Here is a 17,596-nt window from a genome sequence, read left to right on the forward strand (position 1 = left end):
CTGACGCGTAATATGAATTCGGCAATGTCACTGTATAACACAGTAATACGAATTTACAAAAACATTGAAAGTCTCTAGGACTGCCTAAATCACTTCATTAATCATGTCTGAAGCTAAAAATGCTTTAGCAATAACACTTTTACAAGAATGATAAGAAAGCACAAACCACTTAAGAACTGTTACTCTGTACTCATTTTTATACTGTAAATATTACTACCCTGGCAGGATCCAACATTGAAAGAGTCTCAGAATATAAATACCTTGGTATTTGGCTGGACGATAAACTCACTTTTAAGACGCACATAAACAAATTGATCAATAAATGTAGACAGAAGCTTGGTTATTTATATAGAAATAAATCCTGTTTCCCTATGTATGCTAGGAAAAGAATTGTTGAAGCAACCTAACTTTCAGTGCTGGACTACGGTGATGTTATTTATAAATATGCCTCTCCCAGTTCCCTCAAATTATTGGACCCAGTTTACCATTCTGCACTGAGGTTCATCACTGGCGATCCTTATAAAACTCATCACTGTAAGCTATATGGAAAAGTTGGCTGGTCATCATTAGCAGCAAGAAGGGAAAAACTACGGTGGCCGAGAAGTGCAAAACAAATTAACATTTTAGAAACCAAAATTACAAAAAAATAAAAATAAATTACAACAAAAACAAATTTACAAGAGGTGAAACACTTTTACCAATGCCGAAACAAATTTACAAGAGGTGAAACACTTTTACCAATGCCGAAACAAATTTACAAGAGCTAAAACACTTTTACCAATGCCGAAACAAATGTACAAACGGCGGATCTGATGGAAAGGGTAGGTACAATACACAGGAAGTGCTTGTTGCTTACCTGCTGTCAATCAAACTGTTTCGCAGGGGTGAAGTGAACGGAGTTCGTGATGGTAAAGCTAAACAATGTTTTGTCTAGTTTGTGGAAATTATTTTATCCAGTTGACCCGCTTTTGTTTTTCTTGTGGGAAGTCCTTAGATTGTTTAAAAGTGCCGACGTTTAGACGTGGCCTGTGCATCTACCGTCCGCTCTTCATCTAAGGAATTCCCACAAGAAAAACAAAAGCGGCCAACTGGCTGAAATTATTAACACAAAATGGACAAAACATTGTTTAGTGGGGACGGAACATTTCATATCGAGGCTTTGAAGCTTGTTTCACTTTTGTAACACTCGACTCAGTGTATCGGAGCTTGTATTAAACCAGCAGGAATGTGCGGGACCGATTCAAAGCTTTGGTGCTGTTTTTTATCTTACTGACTATATAAGAGACAGTCAAACTAGGGTTGCCAACCGTCTCGTAAAATATGGAATCGTTCCTTATTTGGAAACTAAACGTCACGTTCCGTATTGAACTGATACGGGACGCGCTTTGTTCCGTATTTTTGATCAATAGGAGAGAAATGCTGCAGATTAGACAGAGACAGGCTGATGTATATGAAAAAGAAGCAAACTGCTGCTACCGTGGGAATTAGAAAGCGTTTGGTTATTATATTAAGTATTGTTCACTTATAGTCTTACCATCGGTGTGTGTGAGCAGGTTTATCAGCATAATAACCTGTTTAATACACTGCTGTATAAGTAGCGCAGTGGGCTACTTGTGTGTTGTTTTGTGTAAAATATGGTTCCAACTTATTATTATAAAGAATGAAAATAATATATGTTAAACACCCTAAATAAAACATTTTGATAATGTTCTCATGACGGTGTAAGACCCGTTATATTTTTTATAAGTGCAACCCTTCCCCACTCAGGTATTTTCAGCACAATCAGGAAAAAGCTTCAAAAGCTTTAATGAGGCTTCATCTGCACATCACTACTGTTTAGCTTTACCATCACAAACTCTGTTCACTTTACCCTTGCGAAACAGTTTGATTAACAGCAGGTAAGCAACAAGCACTTCCTGTGTATTGTACCTACCCTTTCCGTCTGATCCGCCATTTGTAAATTTGTTTCGGCATTGGTAAAAGTGTTTTAGCTCTTGTAAATTTGTTTTGGCATTGATAAAAGTGTTTCACCTCTTGTAAATTTGTTTTTGTTGCAAATTTGTTTTTGTTTTTTTTGTAATTTTGTTTTCTAAAATGTTAATTTGTTTTGCACTTCTCGGCCACCATACAAACTACCTAACATACAACATGAAATTCGAAAAGAACATACCGCTATAAACCTACACATATTCCAAATAAACCGATGCTCAACGAAGCGACAGAAACGTCATGATTTTTGCACATGCGCGTTAAAGGGGAAACAGGAGGAACTGAATTCTCCGTAACCGGTGTTGTAATGTAATAAGAAGGGCATAATGTAATACCTTACTACATTATGTGCATAAATCTTATTACGCTGTAGGATAAAGATTTTATTACATTATCAGCAATTTATTACATTATAAGCAATTATTAAATTTGTGTTATTACATTATGTGCAGTTATGACATTACATGGAGTTATTAGGTTATGAATTGCTACAGCCACTGTTCATTGTACATTATATAAAGCAGCAATATGCACTAGTTAGCTTGAAGTATATACAAGAACATTTTGCATCTTGTTAGTGCTGGCGTTGTATCAAGGGGCACTGTGCAGTAAGTTAGTAGTATACACAGGGTAACTATGCAGTATGTTAGTGTACAGTAAACACAAGAGCAAGGATGCAGTATGGTAGTTTGAATTATACACAGCCAGCGCTTTGCGTGGAAATAAACCAAATAGCGCATCTGCTTGAAAAAAGGAGGTGTGGGCTCTTGTTTCTATGACAATAAATAAGCTGTCTCCTTGGAAACTGTACACAAAGATATACAGGAAGCGGAGGGGAAGACCGAGGTCTTTCAAACGTTCTTTGCCCATGCATCTGTTTGCATACAGTTTATTAAATGTAAGCTACAGCTGTGTTTAAAGAAATGGAGAAATTCTCATCTGTGCATAATCTGCAGGCGCTCTCTGCCTTGCTTTCCTTTCCAGCTGACCAGGAGAGCGATGACGAGGACTACAAGGTAAACTAATATTTGCTGAACGCCAGCGCTTGTTACATTTCATATACTTTTATTTACTGAACAAGACACGTTACATTTCTTACAGTGCAAACACAAACGTCTATAGCACTGCGTCAATTTTAAATTTACTTCTGAAAAATACCTTAAAGGCACCTTGGCGTAAATGCACTCTGGCCAAACAAACAGCATAACTGCACCTAAATGTCAAGTCTATGAATCAGTACTGGAGGCATGGAGCACCAAACTAAATACAGTGATGAGAAGAAATATTAGGAACACATCCCAAAAAAACGTGTATGGCAATGCCTATTTCGTAACATTTTCTTCAGGTCACGATCAGGGTATAAATCACCCTGTATTAAATGGTGAGCTGCTAATGTTTACTCATTCTATGTGTTGCAAGTAGCAGATATACACTGTAAAAATTTTTATCAGCTTCAACTCAAAAACTTAAGTTAAAAAGCTGCCTTAAAGTTTCAAGTAGAATCAAATTATAATTACTATTTACTTCAACTCATTACTTTAAGTCTAGTTTTGCTTCGGATTCCTGTTTTCAGGTTGATATGACTATGTAATGCTTGTTGTTTCAACTTAAAAATTATTTTTTTCAACTTTAAAATACAGATGACAAAACATTATGAGTTTTGTTCACTTGTCCTAATCATTGGCTTCAACCTACATATTTAAGTTAAAATCAGTCTTGACATTAGTTGGTAAGTTAAGATAATATAAAATTATTTAGAGTTTTAAATTGTGAATTATAGTTATAACAACAAACACAATTTCTGAGGTAACAACTCACTTTTATTTTTTTGGATGAACAGTTGAATTCAACACCACATTTCAGTGTGATTAGATGTTAACAAAGAAAGAACAAAAATCAGTTATTTAAAGTGACATGTTAAAACAAACCAAAACATTTCATTTCACAGGAAATTTCATTAAATATTGAAACACATTGCAGTCTCCAAAAGCAACTCACTACATAAGAACGCATGTATACACCAATCAGCCATAACATTAAAACCACCTCCTTGTTTCTATACACTTACTGTCCATGTTATCAGCTCCACTTACCATATAGAAGCACTTTGTAGTTCTACAATTACTGACTGTAGTCTGTTTCTCTGCATGCTTTGTTAGCCCCCTTTCACCCTGTTCTTCAATGGTCAGGACCACCACAGAGCAGGTATTATTTAGGTGGTGGATGATTCTCAGCACTGCAGTGACACTGACATAATGGTGGTGTGTTAGTGTGTGTTGTGTTGGTATGAGTGGAACAGACACAGCAGCGCTGCTGGAGTTTTTAAATACCGTGTCCACTCACTGTCCACTCTATTAGACACTCCTACCTAGTTGGTCCACCTTGTAGATGTAAAGTCAGAGATGATCGCTCATCTATTGCTGCTGTTTGAGTCGGTCATCTTCTAGATCTTCATCAGTGGTCACAGGATGCTGCCCACGGGGCGCTGTTGGCTGGATATGTTTGGTTGGTGGACAATTCTCAGTCCAGCAGTGACAGTGAGGTGTTTAAAAACTCCAGCAGCGCTGCTGTGTCTGATCCACTCATACCAGCACAACACACACTAACACACCAGCACCATGTCAGTGTCACTGCAGTGCTGAGAATCATCCACCACCTAAATAATACCTGCTCTGTGGTGGTCCTGACCATTGAAGAACAGCATGAAAGGGGCTAACAAAGCATGTAGAGAAACAGATGGACTACAGTCAGTAATTGTAGAACTACAAAGTGCTTTTATGTGGTAAGTGAAGCTGATAAAATGGACAGTGAGTGTAGAAACAAGGAGGTGGGTTTAATGTTATGGCTGATCAGTGTATGTGTATGAGAGAAAGTTTGAGTGCAGAAGGTTTACTTAAATGCAACAATATATTGAACACAATTTAATCCACATGAGAATCTAAAGGGTGAAACATTAGATTTAAAAGAGCACTCCACAAAGGGGTAATTCACAGTTTCTCTATTTCTCAAGTCTTTTTAAATGAACCACATATTGTTTGATGTTGCTTGGAGTAGAAAAAGTACAAAGCTCACAGCAAAGTTTAGCGACTAGATTGGTTCCTTTTCTGTGTTTCTTCACATGTTGTGCAAATGGGTCCACATGGGACTGGAGAACTGTTAGAAACTTCAATTAATTCAAACAAAACCTGTAAAACAGAAAATTCATTATCAGAACACATATAGGATACCTTGATTAAGTCATATGAACTGCAAACATAATGAAAAGAGTAATCTGCACACATCAAACCATTATAGGAATAGTTCAGCGAGTTCACCCAGATCAGTCAAGACATGCTTGGAGTCCAAATTGTCCTTCTTTAGTTAAAATTGGAGCTGCTAGGCTAATATTGTTAAACAATAGGAATCAATCTTCACCCACACTTCTAAAAAGATGTTTTTTTACAGAAGACATTAGTTGTATATAGAACCATGAACACTTAAAGAACCATGTGCATGCCTAAATGGCTCTGTGTATGATGAAAAGGTTCTTCAGATTGATGCAGAATGTGTTGTGTATGGTTAGCACCAAAAAGTGTTCTGCTATTGTTGCGATCTCAAGCTTATAACAATAGAAGAACCCTTTTTGGTGCTATAGAACCATACACAACACATTCTCATCAATCTGAAGCGCAATTTGAGCATGCAAAAAACTATTTAATCATGCAAATGGTTGTTTGAGTTTTTATGGCTCTATATAGAATCAATGTATTTACTAAAGGACCCTTAAAGAAATCTTTTTAAGATTATTATTATTATCTCTGTAAATATGTGCCCAAAAAGCCTCTCAAAACACGTCCAGGTCTTAATTTATATCCTCCAACTACTCAATAAACTTTACCGTAAAGCTGAAAACTGCAGCCCGCCATTTTAAACAGCGGGTGTTAAGGTGAAGTTCATCTATTTTTATAATTAAGATAAACTGATACTGTGTATTAAACCATGTAGTCTAGTCTCGCTGACATATATTAAGACCTGGATGTAGAATTTAAACTCCAACAAGTCATAAATGATCGATTACATCTGTAGTATGTAAAATATTTGGATTTTGAGTTATCATTATTATTTGCTTTAAACTCACGTCGGTATATATGTGTGCATTTGTTAAACGGCAACTGGCTTGAATAAAAAGTGCGGGAAGGCAAGCTAGAGTTTAGTGTAAGCTAGCGGTTTGGTTTAACTAGCTGTCTCGGTTTGCCAACTTATTTCCAAGCTAGCTAACATTTTTCACGAAAACTACACAAAACTGATAGAAGCGGCATCTTGTAAAGAATATACTAACATGAGAGCAATTTATGGCATGTATTTTTTACAAGACACCTGATGAACCAAATACTAAAGATAGTTTTCAAAATCGATGATTAATTCAAGATTCAAGATTCAAGAGTTTTATTGTCATGTGCACAGAAGAACTAGCAGTTACACTGTACAATGAAATTCTTACTTTGTTCGTCCTCCAAACATCAATAAGTATTAAACATAAAACAAAATTAAACTAACAGAATATTACTAGAAAAAACTTTTTTAAAAATATATAATTTAAACTATAAAAAAAAAAAAAAAAAAAAAAAGTTTTATATACAGAGGAAAAAAATAGAAATAAAATAAGGCAGTACAAAAGGCACATAGCAGCAGTTACATAAGGTGCAGAAATTATGCAGTGTTATACAGCATAAATACAGAAAAATACAGCAGCAGTTATTTTAAAGTGTAAATTGTGCAACATTATGTGCAAGTAGCAGCAGTCATTTAAATGTGCAATAGTGCATTGTAGAGAATGTACAATGTTCATGAGCTAAGTTGTGTATGTGATAGTCCGTGTTTAATGCACCCACTCACCTCACTGAGACTGTCCGTAACGGTCGTTTTTCCTCCGCCTGGTTGTAGCTAGTGACGTTCGACATTTCGCCCTCAAAATGTATTCCTCCGCCTCCAGGTGTAGTTCGCTTTTATTAGCTGGTGTCTGCAGATGCCCGTTAGGTGTTTCGTTTAGAATTCTCTAGTTTTAATTATTACTACGTCTGGAATATCTGTAATATTAGTATATTACCGAAAAAGACCATAATATTGCTAAATTAATTGATCAAAACAAAGGGCTCCTCCTATGACACATTAATACAGTTACACACTGTTAGAGAGCAAAACTCACAAAACTCATTTGACTCCTTCAGATTTCCATTTCATTGAACTCATTTAAAAACTTAAGTTAAAACACTGAAAACTCGTAAAATCTATGTAGTTGAAATTGCAAAAATGATTTTGATAAGTTAAAGTAAATGAAAGAAATATGTAAACTTGACGATGGTCAAATTGTTATGGCCAAAAAAGTGGGTTAAGGTATGTCCAAAATAGCAAGGGGTGCTTATAGGCAACTATGGTGAGTAGTAGAGCATACATGAACTGATGATGGTGGTGAAGAGCAGTGATTGACACAAAGACTATAGTTGTTTAATTAGGTTAAGACCTGGGGGTTGTGAAGACCATACCATAGGATTTGTAAGTTCATACTCATCAAACTATTCAGTGACACCTCGCAACTTGTGCATAGAAGACATTCGTTCCATTCTGTTATCAGATTGGAGATATAATATCATATTATGGTTATCAGTTATAGATTTTCTACATATTTGCAGTGATTCTTAACAGACCCAAACAATGACTGCAAAATGCCTCCCACAGCATTACCAGACTTCTGTCTGAGACAAGCATTCAGACCTGTAACTAATCCACTTTTTAAGAATATAGTAAATAATGACTTAGTAAATAATGTCTAATTGACTTTTTATAATTTGTCTTCGTGATTTATCATACAATATGTAATTTTTTTTGTTTCTAATTATTTGACTTGATAATTGATGTATCTAACAAATAGAAAAAAATTTATATTGTTAGAACATTTGCACACACCACACATTTACCCACTGTTTAAACTGAGCAAATTAAGAGTAATTTGTGCAAAGTCACCAACTGGTATGTTTGGGGTGTGGAAGGTAACCTAAGGATCTTAAATAAAGTCCTTTTGGCTTCTCAAAAAGACAGAGAAGGCACCTGTTAAAAATCTTTTTTAACTAATATTTTCTTTTTGTTGTATTTATCTTTTGTTGTTTTATACTGTTGACACACAGATAATTGTGCAGCCTCCAATAAACATTTTTTTTACTGCTACAGTTTACAAAAATATTTTAACAGTTTTTTTTTATTTTTATGTAGAATGGGACTCCAATGGCGAAATTTGGTCCCGGACACATTGGTGCGTCTTTCTCCTCTTCTGGCAAAGGCAATAAAGCAGGTGAGCTGTAGTATTAATCATGTTGTATAATTAATATATGGATAATAACAGAGTAATTAATAATACTATTTAATAAAGTTGTGACAGAAACTGTGAATAAGATTATGTTCTGAGTCTGTAACAGTATATTTGAACAGGACATTCCTTTGAATGAATGTGCACTGCTGTAAGTATGTAATAGCCTTCATTTTGATTACTTCTATTATTGCATATTTGTCACCCAAATAAGTTGATTAAACAGATGATTAAACAAAACATTATCTTATTCTAAGGGAACTTAAGTACATCACAAAATATTGGAAACCTGGAAACACTCATTGCAGAGCAACAATCACTCATACCTATAGACAATTAGAAGTAAAGTAGTCATTTTACCCTAAGTATGTTTTTGGGAGGAACAATGAGGAAACCCACAAAAACATTTGACTTGAACCCAGTATAGGTGCTGTGGCATGACTGAAAACAAGCAGCCTAGTCCTAAAAACCTAACAGTATGTCTTATTAAAGTAGAGTAGTCCAAAAAATTTGCACCAATAAATATTAAATGAAAAAGCTCCGTTGCTATAATTGCTGCCAAGGGTGGTCTGATCCTTTATGAAAGGAAACTTTTTGAACAAGGGTAATATGTGCTGTACATCTTAAATATTGTTTTGTATTATGTTTTATATGCAGTAACAGAAGCAATCTAACCGCTGTTCCAAAAGTCTGTCAGCCAGTATTCAAATCACAACTGAAAAACTTGGAAAATTGTTCTTACTGTAAAAAAACAAAAACCTTTTTATAACCCAGTCTGCTACTTTTTTCATATTCACATGTAAAGTCAACAGTGCCTATGTAAAGAAGCAAACCAATGACATTTGGGATGCGGAGGAGGTTACTGGAGGAACACAGTTTGATGATCTTGAAGATCCACGCTCTCAGCCTGAGTAAGTGTGTGATGTCTACTTAAGTACTTTGCCCAAAATCTAAGATATAAGCAACTTATATAAGCAACTATCTTTCTTGCAGTTTTTAAAGCAAAGTAATATATTTATAGTAGTATATATATATATCTTGGGCAGATGAAGGAATGAACTTGAGCTGTTATTGGTTGATTCTTTGATTCCTCTTTCCGCCTCCTACGCTTCTCTTTTGCTGCATCGCTCCTCTCGTGTTCAAACTTTCTGGTGGCTCTTCAGATGGAATAGCGCCACTTGTCCCGATCAAGTGCTTTCTGTTGCCATGTCTGATGCTAGATCCCAGCCAATAACAGCTGCTTCTTTAGTTGGTCTTTGAAACGTTTTCTGGGAGCGCCGCGGTCACGTTTGCCCTGTTTCAGCTCGCCAAGGAAGACGGCTTTAGGCATTCATGTGTCCTCCATCCTTGCTACGTGTCCAGCCCAAGGAAGCTGCTGCTGCAGCAGTATGGACTCCAGGCTGGGCCGGTTGGCTTGCTGGAGAACCTCTTCGTTGGTGACATAGTCTTGCCACTTGATACCAAGGTTGGAATGGAGGCAGTGTTGATAGAAGCGCTCCAACAGCCTGATCTGCTTGCAGTATAGGACCCAGGTTTCTGAACCATACTGAGGAGAGGTCCCGGGGTATGGCGCTTGGAGCCACATGTGAGAGAATTGAAGGATGGAGGAGGACCAGTGTACCCGTCAGAAGCCAGGTTGCAAAGGTGCTACCTCTCTCCAGAGCCCCCCCTATACAACATACTATCTCTCCTGGCCTTCGTGATCATTGATGATCCATGGCGACACGGTGGATAGTAGCTCTGTACATCCTTCTGTCTTCAGCCATTTTGATTAACGTTGATATTGTAGTGTTCATTGTCTCGGTGATGTTGTCGATCCATTTTGTTGCAGGTCTTCCACATCCACGTTTTCCACTAACTTTGCCGATCATGATATCATTCTCCAGTGATTGGTGTCTAGCAATATGTCCAAAGTACGATAGTCGTAACTTTGCTACTTTTGCTCGTAATCTCATTTTGGGTTTGATTTCATCCAGTATCGATTGGTTAGTTCTCCTGGCTGTCTATGGCACTCTAAGAATCCTTCTCCAACACCACATCTCAAAACTGTCTATCTTCTTCCAATCAGTCTTCTTGATTGTCCAGCTTTCACATCCATACATCATAGTTGGGAGCACCAGACAGTTTACTAGTCGTACCTTGGTTCTAAGTCTGATGTCTTTGTATTTTCATACTTTGTCCATATCTTTCAGTGCTGTCTTGCCTATAGCTATTCTTCGTCTGATTTCTTCTGTATTTGAGGCCTTGTTGTTTACGATTGATCCGAGCAGGGTGAAATCATTGACTATTTCAATGGTTTCCCTATCTATCTCAAATTCATCCATGCTGTTTGTGGCCAGTATTTTTGTCTTCTTCATATTCAGTGTCAGGCCCATTTCCATGCTGCATCTTTTCACTTTGACTATCAGATTTCTGAGGTCTTTTTTGCTTTCGGCCAGTATAGTTGTGTCATCAGCATACCTCAGATTGTTCACTGTTCTGCCGCCTATTTTGATGCCTCGGTCGGATCTTCATACACCCCTGCATTATGCATGATCTGTTCCGTGTATAGGTTGAATAGTTGCGGCGATAGGATGCAGCCTTGCCTGACCTCTGCCTTTTCTGAATCCTGCTTGATTGTCTGGTAGCTCTCGTTCAGTATAAGGTTGGAGTCTACGTTGAATGATCTTCAGCAGCACCTTGCTTGCATGAGGTATCAGAGCTATTGTGCAATAATTAGAGCAGTCAGCTACATCTCCTTTCTTGTGTAGCGGTATAAATATTGACCTTTTCCACTCTTTGGGCCATGTCTATATTTTCTGGCACAGTGTTGTCATTGCTTCTGTTATGGCTTTGGATTCTTGCAGCACCTCTATAGGAATTCCATCTATTCCAGGAGCCTTGTTCCTGGCTATATCTTGAATGGCTGATTCCACCTCTTTTTTTAGTATGGCTGGCTCATCTTCATAATCTTGCATCTCTAAGTAACTGTCAGGTTGGACACTTTTGTATAGTGTTTGCGTGTACACTTTCCATTGGTCCTTGATGCCTGAAGCATCATTGTACACCTTCCCATTTTCATCCCTTAGCATGCATGTTCTTGGCTTGAATTTTCTTTTGAATTGCCTGATCTTTTGTAAGGCGGATCTTGTTCTTTCTTTCATGCACTCAGCTTCCATTTCCCTGCACATTGAATCGTAGTATATATATATACAGTATATATATACAGTGTATCACAAAAGTTAGTACACCCCTCACATTTCTGCAAATATTTCATTATATCTTTTCATGGGACAATGCTATAGACATGAAACTTGGATATAACTTAGAGTAGTCAGTGTACAGCTTGTATAGCAGTGTAGATTTACTGTCTTCTGAAAATAACTCAACACACAGCCATTAATGTCTAAATAGCTGGCAACATAAGTGAGTACACCCCACAGTGAACATGTCCAAATTGTGCCCAAATGTGTCGTTGTCCCTCCCTGGTGTCATGTGTCAAGGTCCCAGGTGTAAATGGGGAGCAGGGCTGTTAAATTTGGTGTTTTGGGTACAATTCTCTCATACTGGCCACTGGATATTCAACATGGCACCTCATGGCAACGAACTCTCTGAGGATGTGAGAAATAGAATTGTTGCTCTCCACAAAGATGGCCTGGGCTATAAGAAGATTGCTAACACCCTGAAACTGAGCTACAGCATGATGGCCAAGGTCATACAGCGGTTTTCCAGGACAGGTTCCACTCGGAACAGGCTTCGCCAGGGTCGACCAAAGAAGTTGAGTCCACGTGTTCGGCATCATATCCAGAGGTTGGCTTTAAAAAATAGACACATGAGTGCTGCCAGCATTGCTGCAGAGGTTGAAGACGTGGGAGGTCAGCCTGTCAGTGCTCAGACCATACGCCGCACACTGCATTAACTCGGTCTGCATGGTCGTCATCCCAGAAGGAAGCTGACGCACAAGAAAGCCCGCAAACAGTTTGCTGAAGACAAGCAGTCCAAGAACATGGATTACTGGAATGCCCTGTGGTCTGACGAGACCAAGATAAACTTGTTTGGCTCAGATGGTGTCCAGCATGTGTGGCGGCGCCCTGGTGAGAAGTACCAAGACAACTGTATCTTGCCTACAGTCAAGCATGGTGGTGGTAGCATCATGGTCTTGGGCTGCATGAGTGTTGCTGGCACTGGGGAGCTGCAGTTCATTGAGGGAAACATGAATTCCAACATGTACTGTGACATTCTGAAACAGAGCATGATCCCCTCCCTTCGAAAACTGGGCCTCATGGCAGTTTTCCAACAGGATAACGACCCCAAACACAACCTCCAAGATGACAACTGCCTTGCTGAGGAAGCTGAAGGTAAAGGTGATGGACTAAAACCAATTGAGCACCTGTGGCGCATCCTCAAGTGGATGGTGGAGGAGTTCAAGGTGTCTAACATCCACCAGCTCCATGATATCATCATGGAGGAGTGGAAGAGGATTCCAGTAGCAACCTGTGCAGCTCTGGTGAATTCCATGCCCAGGAGGGTTAAGGCAGTGCTGGATAATAATGGTGGTCACACAAAATATTGACACTTTGGGCACAATTTGGACATGTTCACTGTGGGGTGTACTCACTTATGTTGCCAGCCATTTAGACATTAATGGCTGTGTGTTGAGTTATTTTCAGAAGACTATACAAGTTGTACACTGACTACTCTAAGTTATATCCAAGTTTTATTTCTATAGTGTTGTCCCATGAAAAGATATAATAAAATATTTGCAGAAATGTAAGGGGTGTACTCACTTTTGTGATACACTGTATATATATATATATATATATATATATATATAAATATTATAGTATATATCATTTTGAATTTACTCTGGTGATTACGTTTTTAAAAATAATCAATTCATTAAATAAAGGTGCAAAACACTTTGTTTTTTTTTATTATTAGCATTTTCATTAGGTTTGTAATGCTTGAAATGTCTGATGTAATTGGTTTAAAGTTTTAGAGCTTAAAGAGCTAAACACGACACTCCCAAATGTACTTGCCAAAAATGGCTCAGTAAACAGTACAACAGTTTAGAAAATTAGATCCTTAGTGATTCATTGCAAGTATTTTAGATATTTCCCCCTTTACAGTGCTTTAACAATTTCAGGCTCTTCCTTTGCCAGAGTGGTTCTCAAAGCCCTACTTCACATGGACTTCAGTGTAACTTCTGTTGTCTTTTTTATGCCTATGCCCAGTCAATGGCATTCTTTGATTTGTGCTATTACTTTTACCTGTTTTTCATGTTTCCCCTAATAAGTTTGTGTAAAACTACTCCTTCTGTTCTATTTTTTCTTCATTTTGCATAGTTTGATGTATACTTTTATGGATACTTTTATAACAAACTCTAGTTCAAACTCTTGTTCATGTTTTGGATTCGTTCATGTTTTGGACTGGATATGTTTTAGTCAGTCATAATGAAAACCAGGTTATCTATCCAGCTCCAGCTAAGGTCTTGTGTCTGAAAATGAATTACTATTGCTTTAGGATTAAATCTTGGGGTTGCCACATTAGATTTTGCGTTTTTTTGCAGTAAGCAGAGGTCGTAATTGCATCAGTTATGAGGTCCACTCCGGCACCCTGCTCTTGAACAACAGCCAATTGTTGTTCATATAGGCGCCCAGCCTGCCGGATGGCAGAGCTGAGTTTCGAACTGACGAGTTCAACATGTAAGCTCAGATGTGCTAGCGTGTTTTTATTTTGGGTTATTTTCAAGTTCCCAAGACTCAACTGTGGCAACTGTGTGGCACCCACTATCAGCCACTGTGTGCCACTGTGTTGCCCTTTGTTTTTAATTCTACAAAATTACAAGGGTTATTCAAAAAGTTTTCGCACTTTTTAAAACTCCATTTATTAGGAATTTCAAAAACAAATGACATCACTTTTCTACATAGTCACCTTCCTTTGCCATGCATTTTTCCCAGCATCATACAATTTCAATGCCATCAGCAAAAAAGGTTTATGGTTGAGTGCATAGCCCTGATGCACCGCTGCTCTTACATTATTGTCGCATGAAGATCTTTTTCCCTTAAAGCTTCTTTGAGCGGTCCAAAAAGGTGGAAATCAGATGCCGCTAAATCCGGACTATAAGCTCTTTCAGACATGGCCAATTACTACTCCTCTCACCCTCACTGTTTCCAACAAAAATATTAAAATTTGAAGATCCCCCGTAAACAATTAAGAATTGTAATTTTGTGCTATTTGTAATTTCTTAACCAACAACTTTATAAACCAGTCTAAATCATAAATCAAAAAAATTATTTAAAATTCATACAGAAGACGGACATCACTTGGTGTTGATTTTGGAATAGTCAGATTGGCTATATATGGAAATTTAATGCTAGAGTGACTATCATTTACTATAATATAATCAATGAAGCACTAGTAGGTCTTACCTAACTTACATTTGACAGGATTTTGTATCAAAAAGCTTGTGTGTGTATGTGTGTGTGTGTGTGTGTGCGTGTGTGTGTGTAGGTATGAGGTTATTTTAAAGCAGAGTGTGGGTACTGAAGATTTGTTTCTGGGTATAAGCCGAAAGGATCCATCTTCCATGTGCTGTGAAAATATGATGGTATGTTCTTCTCACAGTTCTAATAAACATAGTCAGACAACTTTCCTATCAACTGCTGAAAACAATAATTAAAATTGTTAGAAATAGTTCCTCCTAATCTCTGTATGTGTTCTGCAGGTAAGAGTAAAACTGCCAGAAACAAAAACCTCTGATATAGTGTTGGACATAAAGGAGAATTTTATCGATCTCAGAACTCCAAAATAGTAAGAGTCCAAAACTTTCTAATAACTATACAGTGAAAAGCCAATTTGTAAATACTTTGACTGCTTTGTACAATTTAGGCTAAAAGCTGTAGTACTAGTTTAGCAAATGTATCACATGTATATAGCCAAATATATCAAATGTATATAGCCAAATGTATCAAATGTATATAGCCAAATGCCCTTTTTTCTATTTATTAATGTATTTTCTCCCTTTTTCTTTGGATTTAGCATAGTAAATTTGTCTTCCGCTTCTGTGGATCTCCAATTGCGTTCAAGGAGGGTATAATGCTGCTCATGCGTCCTTCGACACATGTGCAGTCCTAGCAGACCCCTTCATTTACACTCGTGCTTTGGTGGATTCGCACATGAGGCTCATCCACTTTCTGCACAGGCGCCTCGGTCTGCTAACCAGGGTCCTTGCACAGCATTTGAAGACCCCACCCACTTAGTCTGGTCATTTCCCTACCCAGCAGACACGGTGGCCAACTATTGTCTGCTGCAGGCACTGCCAATTGTGCCTGCTAGATGGCACCCAGCCGACTGGTAGCAGAGTCGAGATTCGAACCTGGGTGTTTAGAATATCGGCGCTGGTGTGCTAGCGGAATATCCTGCTGTGCCACCTGGGTGCCCCCAAATGCACTATTTAAAACTTTAAAACAAAAAAAAAAGACTTAAACAGGTGTATAACATTTACATTTTCGGCATTTAGTGGATGCTTGTTGTAACAGTATACAATCTAAGCAATTGAGGGTAAAGGGCCTTGCTCAAGGGCCCTACAGTGGCAACCTGGCAGTGGTGGGGCTTGAGCCGGCAACCATAAAAACAATAATATTACTCAAAGTTAGAATCTCAGCTCTGCTACCGGCAGGCTGGCCACCTACACGAACAATGATTGGCTTGTCTGTTGGGTTGAATGATGGAGGGGATTCCTCATAACTGATTGATGCTGCCTGCACAACAACGAGGTATAACAGAGATAAGTGCATGACTCTCCATACGCAATACTGAGCCCTATATGAACTCGCCTCATGCACACGTGTCAGAGGGGGCATGTGTTAGTCATGGCTCTCCATGGTCAGGACTGGAGGTCAACAGCAATTGAGAGGAAGCAAAGTGCAATCGGGTAATTGGATATGACTGGATTGGGAGGAATACCTGTGTTAAATGCAAAAAAATCCCCCAATATTTTATTTGGCCATCTTTCTTTTGGGTTTACATACACAGCATTTATAAAATAAATTTGATGGGGATAAAACTTACATTGCTACATTTTAAATCTGAGACATTACAATATACATATTTTTAGGGGTTAAATACTTTTTAAGGACACTGCAATAGTTTTTTACCTCTTTTAAGTTGCAAACAATGTTAAGAACACATATTCTCTATTGTTCTTTTTTGCAGTAAGCTAGGTTTGCATCTTCCCCATCCAGTGTACCACAGGGAAGGTACAGCCATCTTTATAATGGACAGATCTGAGCTAGAGATCACACTGCCTATGAACAGACCACTGGACTGCATCAAACTGGCCTGAAGAGAGAGGAGTAAACATATGTGCTGCTTCAGCGTTTAAAGAAATATGTCATCTATAACAGAAAAATGAGAACAAATAATCTTAGTGAACCTTTAGCTATGGCTCATTGACCAGTAATAATTGTAGTCTTTGGGCTTATAAAGTGTACAGTCTTAATTTTTTAAAATAAAATGCAATGAAATTGTAAACGTTTTTAATCATACTGCCAGCAATTTCTCTGGCCCGAAGTCATCTGAGATGAACCAAAAGACAGTGGAAACATGTTCTGTGGTCATGTTTCAGCTTGTTTTTGAAAAAAGAGGAAAAAAGACCTTTCAGTGTTTTACCAATGAAAAGTGAAAAAATAGTATCTGTGATGGCATGAATGGTACATCAGTGCCCACAGCATGCATGATCTGCATATATGTGAAGGTACCATTGATGTGGCCTGCCTGCAGTTCAAATCTGTCTCCTATTGAAAATGTATTGCAAACCATGAAGAGAATCAGACAATGGCAACCACAGACTGTTGAGCAGCTCAAGTCTTGTATACAGCCTCTGTTACAACTTTTTTGAGTGTGTTGCAAACATCAAAATAGACTTATATTAAGGAAGTTAAGTTCAACATTAAAAATGGTGAAAACACTGAAAATCGTTTCTGTCTTTTTGTCTATTAAATAATACAGAAATGAGTTGTTATTGATATCTGTATTATTCATTTTTATGTGTACCTATAAATTTTTTAAAAAGTGTCCTACTAACGTTTCTATATACACTGCAAAAAAAACAAAAAACACTTAATCATCACAGTATAGCACAAAGTCAGTTAAACTTCAGGGATATCAATCTGCCCAGTTATGAAGCATAAGCGGTTTTGCAGGTGATGGCCACAGACAAATACTCTCTCCTTTCCTGACTGATTCTTTTCTAGTTTTGCATTTTGCTAGTGTCCCTGTCACTAC

At 37.9% G+C, this 17,596-nt stretch overlaps 1 protein-coding gene across 1 annotated transcript; it reads left to right on the plus strand.

Moving 5' to 3' along the window:
• Positions 1 to 2,800: 2,800 nt before the first annotated feature.
• On the plus strand, positions 2,801 to 17,286 carry dnaaf6 (dynein axonemal assembly factor 6). Its single transcript, XM_062987797.1, has 6 exons — positions 2,801 to 3,005; positions 8,236 to 8,314; positions 9,135 to 9,240; positions 14,822 to 14,918; positions 15,036 to 15,121; positions 16,526 to 17,286. The coding sequence occupies exons 1-6, from the start codon at positions 2,913 to 2,915 to the stop codon at positions 16,653 to 16,655; spliced, it is 591 nt and encodes a 196-aa protein (XP_062843867.1). The 5' UTR covers positions 2,801 to 2,912; the 3' UTR covers positions 16,656 to 17,286.
• Positions 17,287 to 17,596: the final 310 nt, after the last annotated feature.

Source organism: Trichomycterus rosablanca, chromosome 25 (assembly GCF_030014385.1).
Source record: "Trichomycterus rosablanca isolate fTriRos1 chromosome 25, fTriRos1.hap1, whole genome shotgun sequence".
Taxonomy (NCBI): domain Eukaryota; kingdom Metazoa; phylum Chordata; class Actinopteri; order Siluriformes; family Trichomycteridae; genus Trichomycterus; species Trichomycterus rosablanca.

Coding starts and splice junctions, on each gene's coding strand:
- dnaaf6 (XM_062987797.1), top strand. CDS start 2,913: ATGGAGAAATTCTCATCTGTGCATAATCTGCAGGCGCTCTCTGCCTTG. Junction 14,919..15,035: donor TGTGCTGTGAAAATATGATG/GTATGTTCTTCT, acceptor TGTGTTCTGCAG/GTAAGAGTAAAACTGCCAGA. Junction 15,122..16,525: donor GATCTCAGAACTCCAAAATA/GTAAGAGTCCAA, acceptor TCTTTTTTGCAG/TAAGCTAGGTTTGCATCTTC.